Genomic DNA, 8,815 nt, shown 5'->3' with positions numbered 1-8,815 from the left:
ACTGTATGATTTTGAGATCTATCTTTTCATTCTGAGGACAACTGAGGGATCAAATGCTCACTGATGCTCCAGAAGGAGAAACCATGCATTAAAAAAAAAAGATATTTAGGCAAAATAAGAAAAATGTACTCATCTCCATTCTGTTCAAAAGTTTTCACCCCCTTTTGACCTCAACTATATGCATACTGATGCATAAGACGATTGTAACTCATAATATGAGGAGGCTTTTGAAGTTGGTCTCACCTGGACCATCAGATACCTCCTGCTCTGTAACACCTTCCTCCTGATCTCCTTCCTCAATGGCCACATGCACTGCAGATGATGAAAAAATTACAGTGTTATTACAATGTAATAAACACATGATAACCATCTACCCTGATTTGTTACTAGGGATGCACGATTTCTGAATAAATTAAGCAGTATCGATGTCATAAACTCACGAGTCTGTTTTGATTTAAAGGTCAGAAGCTATAGCTTACATGAATAAAAATCACAAACATGACACATGTAAATTAAATAATTTGATATATACAGATTTATTCAGTAATATTTAATATATTTGTGACCTGTGCTGGCAAAATGAGTCACAATGAGCAAATAATCAAAAATGAGTTATTTTTATTTTGACATGCTCCATTAATAGACCTTCAAAATGATGTGTGTGTTGTTGGAATCGGACACAAAATGACTGAGCTACACCTGTTTGAAGTCGATAGAGTCAGCAAAGTCAATTATGAGAAAAAAATCGAGTTAAAGTTTTCTGAAGGTTCCGAAGCTCACCTAGCAACATTTCATCTTTTCCTCCAATTATTTTCTTAATAATCATTACTATATTAATAGTATCTATAGAAATATTATCTATCTATCTATCTATCTATCTATCTATCCATCCATCCATGCATCCATCCATCCATCTATCTAATGACAATATAGCTATTTTTTGTTATAAATAAGAACAGATATAAAAAAGAACAAATATAAGAAAGAAATAAGTGTAAAGTGTATTACTTTTTTTATTATTTTGCATCTAAACGAAAGCATTCAAGTAAGAAAAACAAATTCAAATGGAAAAAATTTTCACTTTAGTGTGTTCATTACAAATAAATTGATTATTAAAACTACAAAAGCAATTCAATCAAGTGCAGCAAATGATTCCCTCTTTTCTTTTGTCATTTGATTAACATTATTGTTAATGCGACAGATGGCCTACATTAAGACGTGCTCTAATGCACAGATGTAATATAATGTTACACATCCGATGTTTTTCCCCAACAGTTCCCCAAAAATTCACTTAAGACATAATAGTTTATGTCTCTGGGAATACTTAAATTAGAGCCCGACCGATATATCTTTTTGTCGATATTATCGGCCGATATGAGCCTATTTAAATACGAATCCTCATGTTCTGCATGTTCATTTGATTAACAGAAAATGCACAACACAGAATTTGTGAAAAAATATTATTCATTATTATTATTTATTCATTTAAGATGTTTACATTTGGAAAAGCTGTGCTTCCTGCATAAACCTGCCCCTGTTGGTTTGGCAGTAGCTTGCTTGCCCTACACAGTTACATTGTTTATTTTCTTAATTCAAGTTATATATATATATTGTTCTATTTGTGTTTTTTAAGTTATTTATAATAAGTGAATTTTACTGTTAAGTGCACTGATGTCAGACTCATTTTGAATAATAAAGTTTATTGTTAAATTGTTAAATACACATCACATCATTATAAGTGTTTGATCACCACATATGAGTTATCATTGCAAAAAATTTGTTTATGTATTCTATATACAGTACCAGTCAAAAGTTTGGACACACGAATGTGAAGTGTGTCCAAACTTTTGACTATACTGTACGTTGGTTTGGCAGTAGCTTGCTTGCCCTACACAGTTACATTGTTTATTTTCTTAATTCAAGTTATATATATATATTGTTCTATTTGTGTTTTTTAAGTTATTTATAATAAGTGAATTTTACTGTTAAGTGCACTGATGTCAGACTCATTTTGAATAATAAAGTTTATTGTTAAATTGTTAAATACACATCACATCATTATAAGTGTTTGATCACCACATATGAGTTATCATTGCAAAAAATTTGTTTATGTATTCTATATACAGTACCAGTCAAAAGTTGGGACACACGAATGTGAAGTGTGTCCAAACTTTTGACTATAGTGTACTATAATATAGCCTACAAATAAAGAATATCAGCCGATATATCGATATCGGTCTTTTTACGCCTTAATATTGGTATCGGCATCGGCCCCCAAAAAACCCATATCGGTCGTGCTCTAACATAAATAGCTACTGTTTAATTATGTGCATGTGTATCGGGATCGCACGCCGTCGGTGTCGTCTTTATGCGTGCGCTTCAGATGAGAGTCAGTGGGAGAAGCTAGCGGAGAAAAGGTACTTATCTCAGAAAACGTACAAATAAAGATAATTTTAGATGTTTAATAACCATATGGAGCGTTGGGATCGCTAGATGAGGGCTTAATGAACTCATTTTTGTGAAAACCTTTTGCCTGCAGATTAGACTCATTAGACTCATTTTGCCAGCATGGGTCACATTTTTTCAAATGGATTATGAAAACTTGAATATAAGGAGCTCTAAAAGATTTTTTTGAATTTTTACAGCTCTTTTGCTTTAGACCATCTATTAATGTTAAATCCACAAATAAAGTGTTAAGGTTTCAACTGCATCTGTCCGAGGAAAAAAAAAAAAAAAAAAAAGCACAGCAGAGATTGGTTTTATAAATTATTTCAAGACTTTCAAACTGAGTTACAAAAAAAACAGTAAAGTAAAAAAAAAAAAAAAAAAAAAAAAGCACAGCAGAGATTGGTTTTATAAATTATTTCAAGGCTTTCAATTTAATCTCATTTAAAAAAAAAAAGAACTTTAATAAAGTTTATTACTTCTAACAAAAACGTTTTTTGCACAAAACTAACCAAAATTAAAAATCATTTGTTTATAATTTCCGCACAGGAGAGACTTGGTGTTGTTTCAAAACAAAAGGAAATATATATTGTATCGGCATTGGCTATCGGACAAAGGCTGCTGCCAGCCCTTGAATACGTCGTTTCCTGGGAGACAGGAACTAAAACTAGGGTCAAAACTGGGTATATATACTGTATATAAAAAAAAAAATATATATATATATATATATATATATCGGTATATCAGATATCGGCAAAAATCTAATATCGTGCATCCCTATTTGTTACAGCAATGTATCAGTTTTTCAGTCAAGACACATTTTCAAAATGTGAGTGTGCTGGGGAAGCTATTTTTTAAAACTATATTAACTGAATGTTTTATTGGCTCTAGCTGGCTCCTGAATCTGGCGAGAGGGTGGAAACCCCGTCCAGTCATCATGTGGGATGAATTGACCGTAGCGAATGCAACACGGCCCTCTTCATCTCTTAGACCCAAGAATGCTGGGGCCTGGAAGCTGCCGCCAGGAGAGCGCTGGCAGAGCGAGCCTCCATTTACAAACTGCAGCAGAGGGGTTTAATGAGGCGCTTGATGTTCCCAGTAGTCGCGCTTGTGTTTACAAAATGACTATTAATGACCCGAGCATGTCTTTCTGAGAAACACAGAGCTATAGACCAGAGCTGGACATCCGTCCATCCATCCATCATCTATCTGTCTGTCTGTCTGTCCGTCCGTCCGTCCATCTATCCATTTGTTCGTCCATCTGTCTATCAATCTGTCCATTTGTTTGTTTGTCTATCCATCTGTCTAATTGTCTCTGTTGTCTGTCCATCCATCCATCCCCTGATCGCAGAGGAAGAGTATGATTGGTTTAAAATCGATATATAATCGTACCTTGCTTCTGGTTCTTCTTGTTCGTGCTGCGCTCCGTGTACCTTTGCCAGAATCGCCGTCTTTCCTTACTTCTCTCCTTCATGGCGGTTTTTGAGTCAGTTATCCAGGCACGATACACAAACTGAGAAGCAGAGGATCACGTTAGACAAAGAAATGGACAAGTGGGATAGTGAGCTGCTTTTGGGTTGGGTGTTTATAATCCAGTCTAATTTCTTTCTAACTTCAGTGGTATTTTGAACCAGTCTTTGAGCCCAATTGAATTGCCCCTCTAGTGAAAAACAAATATACACATGCGGGGTATAAACTTGCACACTGTTCCAGTCCAGAACCAGCCTTTAACTGAGCCGGCAAAACAGACTGTTTTAGGAAAAGCGTCAGATATTCCTGTTAATCAAAGACACCAACACTATACACAAGACAGGGAACCAGCTTTAGGGGATGTTTTGCTCCAAAGGACAGACATTGTGATTGTGGTGTCAGGTCTCGTCCAAAAAAAGAATGATTACACTGTTCACAAAGGAGAAAAACACAGCCTTTGTTTAACTGGCACAACCAAACCCCAGAAAAACATCTGCAACTCACATGCATCAAGGGCTGGATGATAAAGCTAAAAATATTATCTTCATATTTTCAGATATCCTTTTATTCCTATCTATCTATCTATCTATCTATTAACCTGTAATTTTGTGAAATATTATTGCAATTTAAAATAAGTTTTCTATTTTAATATACTTTAAGATATAATGTATTTCTGTGATGCGCAGCTGTATTTTCAGCATCATTACTCCAGTCTTCAGTGTCACATGATCTTCAGAAATCATTCTAATATGCTGATTTGCTGCTCAACAAACATTTCTGATTATTATCAATGTTGAAAACAGTTGTGCTGCACAATATTTTTGGGATTTTTTAATACTTTTTTTTTCAGGATTCTTTGTTTATTCCAAAAATAAATTTTGTGTTACAATATACACTACTATTCAAACGTTTGGGGTCAGTAGTTTTTTTCTTTCTTTTTTTTTTTAAGAAATTAATACTTTTATTCAGCAAGTGTTAAATGGATAAAAAGTGATAGTAAAGACTTAAATTGTTAGAAAAGATGTCCATTTTGAATAAATGCTGTTCTTTTGAACTTTTCATTCATCAAAGAATCAAAGAAATAAGTATCACAAGTTCCAAATATATATATATAAATATATAAATATATATATATTAAGCAGCACAACAGTTTCAACACTGATAATAAATCAGCATATTCAATTTTGATAACAGAAATAAATTATATTTTAAAGTACATTAAAATAGGAAACCAATATAAGAAATTGCAATAATATTTCACAATATTACAGTTTTTTTCTGTATTTTTGATCAACAGTGTATGTCCCCCCCACACACACACACACACAAAAATGAATTTGAATCATTTTCATTTACATGAATCAATAAAACATAAAAGAAGTGCTTAACCAGAGTTCAGCATCAAGATATTAATATGGACTGTGTTCTAATTTTAGAAAGTTTTAGAAATGAATCAAACTTACCAATTCTAAAATGTTTAAATCAGCTATTAAAACATCTTCACGCTTTCATACCAGCTAAATAAAACTCTCCTAATGGCAACATTATCTCAAATATATCATGAATAGTTAATAAATCACCCAGCCCTGCATGCTCCTGCAATCGACTGCATAATACACTGCATTTCCCTGGCATGCAATGCACCGTATCTGCTCTGTTTACACGGCGGCCAGGTGATTGACGTGCAACTGTAATAATCAGACATTTCGGCTCTATTTGATCTCCGCAAATGCATGCATCTTGAGCAACTGGAGAGCAGGAAAATGCAGTGGAGCACCATAGCTGTCGAGAGCTGACACACACTACAGCATACAAGAAGAGAGGAGATATATCAGGCATTGTGAAGTACCTTGGCTGCCCTGATTACATACTGCAGTACAGTTTTGGGCAGTTTAATGACAGACTTTGGTAAAGCCAGCAAAGCAGAGGCAAACTTTCGGATAGCTCTCTACAAGAGACGACAGAGCAGGGATGGGTTAGTCAGGGCGCTAGTGATGTTACCGCTCGATTAGTGGTCTGGTTAATAACGAAACATTGTTAAGTGCTGAGGGAACAAAAGAAGAAAACATTGAAACATTTTCGTAACTCAGAGCCATTTAGGTTAAACACAGTTTCGTGTGGGAACAACACAATTAAGCACAGTTATACGACTTAAAAAGTGTGCGCATGCAGTAAAGCACTGAAGTTTCTGGAATATTTACCTGGAACGCTGATCTTTTGGGAGGTTCCTCGTCCTTTTTGTCCTCGTCTTCCTCCTCTTCCTCACTATCTGTCTCAAATAAGTAATAATTGCCACTTCGGACCACTAAAAGAGACAACATATCACACATCACTTTTCTATTGAAAAAAACATAATAAAACCAATAATAAAATGTAATGAAAACAAAACCATTAAAATAATTGTATTTTTTTTTTTAAATTAATTATTTTGCATTTCATTGTTTTAAAAATGTATTATTTTATTTTAAAATGATTTATTTTGTATTTATTTATTCGAATAAACAGAGTGCCCAGTCATGTTTAAATTATATTTAATAAAATTTTTGAAGCAAAAACAGAAACAAATCATGCTTAGATGTGAAATATTGAGTTCACATTGAAATCTCTGTCTAATGATTGCGTATGTTGGTATTTTAGCAAATCTGAGCTCAATCTGAGACATTGTTGAGATCTCTGGGCAGACAAATTTGAGATTATTAATGTTTTTTTCTAGGGCAAACACATTTGAGAAACAAGTCTCATTTTGCTCTTTATTTAATCTCACTGCTGTTTAGAAGAAACAGTTGAGGTATCAAAGAAATCTTATGATTTTCCCCTTTCAAATGTGAATCTGAGCTGCAATATTTATCCGAATGACATCAGATCAACATTGAGGTCTTCTGAAATGAATATGAATAGTTTTATTTCAGTTGCACAATAATGAGCATTCGGGAGACACTAACTGGACGCATGATCAACCCAAGGCTTCCACCATTGCTTCCTTTTGTCTTTCTTCTTCTCTTTGCTGTCGTCTCCTGTAATGTAGAGAAGTGCTTCACTGAACCCATCACACAACACTCTTTAAAACATTAAAACCGTTTCAAAGAGCGCACATTTACTCAGAGCTCTGGTATGTGCGTTTCATGTGTTTTAGATTTGATTGCAATGCATTTAACACCGCAGTTAAACGCAGGCACTTGTGGAATTTACGAACCTTCAGTTCACTGACACTGATGTTGGACTAAAGCGTGTTTCGACAAAGATTCAGTCAAACGTGTGTAGGACAACACAATTGTTATTTTTAATTTATATGAATTAAGTGTATTCTACTTATGAATATATTTCGATTATTCTCAGGAAACTGTGCCATTTGTGTCTCTATGATTTATTAATATTACAATTAACTGGATACTGAAATATACTTATTTTTATTGCAAATCTATTATTTGATAAATGTAATTATGTTTATTGTATAATGAGAAAAAGTTTGGGGTCGGTGAGATTTTCAATTGTTTTTGAAAGAAGACCAGGGCTGCATTTATTTGATCAAAAATACAGTAAAAACATTAAAAATTATGATATATTATTCCAATGTAAATGAGCTGTTTTCTATGTGAATCTCTGTTAAACTGTAATTTATTTCTGTGATGCGCAGCTGTATTTTCAGCATCATTACTCCAGTCTTCAGTGTCACATGATCTTCAGAATCATTCTAATATGCTGATTTGCTGCTCGAGAAACATTTCTGACTATTATCAATGTTGAAAACAGTCGTGCTGCACAATATTTTTGTGGAAACTGTGATGCATTTTATTTTTCAAGATTCACAGATGAATAGAAAGTTCAAAAGAACAGCAATTATTTGAAATAGAAATCGTTTGTAACATTATAAATGTCTTTACTGGCACTTTTGATCAATTTAATGCATCCTTGCTGAATAAAAGCATTAATTTCTTTAAAAAAAAAAAACTTTTTACTTTGGACCTGAGATGTGAAAACATGATATTTCTGAGTCCAAAATGCTCTTGTGTAAATATACCTTCATCATCCTCCTCTTCCTCCTTGACACCTGAGTGGCTTTCCCCACTTTCCTGAGCCAGAGACAGCATCCTCTCTTTACCTCTCTTAAACTTCTGCTGTCGGCTTTTGATGCGGTCCATCCTGAGAGAAACAGACAGAGGGAAACGGAGAAGATGTTATCTTGAGTCCTCAGCCTGTCTGCTTGAGCTGACCTAATTTAGCTGTTCCCTTGAACACTGGTTAACCAGCGGCTCTCAGGAGCTAAAAATGCTGGATAAATTATAAGAAACACTGTGACAGAGAAAAAGCAATAAGCAGCAATCTGTGTGTCTCATTAATGTGTGTTCATGCATCAGTCAGCGCATGATTTCATAGGACTGCGTGAAAAGGGAATGCAGCAGTTGCCAGCGAACAATGAAGCATTGTGAGTCTCACACTGAACTCACTGTCTCTTCAGCAGATCCATGGACTTCTTCTCTTCTTCTATTCTGGCTTTAACCGCCTTCACAATGGTCGCCTGAAACAACTCCGCTCCTCTGACAGACAAACAAAGAGGAACAGAGACACGAAACAAACAAACCACAGTCTGAATACGTCTGGAATGCTCTCATAACAAAATTATGACATTTTAAAATATCAAACCGCTTCAAATGCACTCTTTGTAGTGCTTTTTATCTACATATTCATTTATCACGATCAGTTTGTTTTGTAAAGCTGTCATGTTGTCTTTTATTGTGTGACAATTAAAGGGTTAGTTCACCCCAAAATGAAAATTAGTCCACAAATTACTCACCCTCAAGTCATCCTAGGTGTATATGGCTTTCTTCTTTCAGACGAATCCAGTCGGAGTTATATTAAAAATTGTCTTTGATCTTTCAAGCTGTTTAATGGCACTCAGCGG

At 34.5% G+C, this 8,815-nt stretch overlaps 1 protein-coding gene across 1 annotated transcript in view; it reads right to left on the bottom strand.

The window, feature by feature from the left end:
• The window catches only part of LOC107713889 (piezo-type mechanosensitive ion channel component 2-like), a 130,110-nt gene that overhangs the window by 20,561 nt on the left and 100,734 nt on the right, over positions 1–8,815 (bottom strand). The window contains exons 27-32 of the mRNA XM_016519539.1: positions 8,361–8,448; positions 7,934–8,055; positions 6,858–6,929; positions 6,117–6,220; positions 3,838–3,958; positions 244–312 (exon numbers count right to left, since the gene is read on the bottom strand). Of these exons, the coding sequence (XP_016375025.1) occupies positions 244–312; positions 3,838–3,958; positions 6,117–6,220; positions 6,858–6,929; positions 7,934–8,055; positions 8,361–8,448 (576 nt within the window). The remainder of the gene's footprint in view (positions 1–243; positions 313–3,837; positions 3,959–6,116; positions 6,221–6,857; positions 6,930–7,933; positions 8,056–8,360; positions 8,449–8,815) is intronic.

The sequence above is a fragment of the Sinocyclocheilus rhinocerous genome, unplaced genomic scaffold (assembly GCF_001515625.1).
Source record: "Sinocyclocheilus rhinocerous isolate Xijiao unplaced genomic scaffold, SAMN03320098_v1.1 scaffold642, whole genome shotgun sequence".
Lineage (NCBI taxonomy): Eukaryota > Metazoa > Chordata > Actinopteri > Cypriniformes > Cyprinidae > Sinocyclocheilus > Sinocyclocheilus rhinocerous.
Note: the sequence above shows the minus strand (reverse complement) of the source record. Positions and strands in the feature narration are given on the sequence as shown.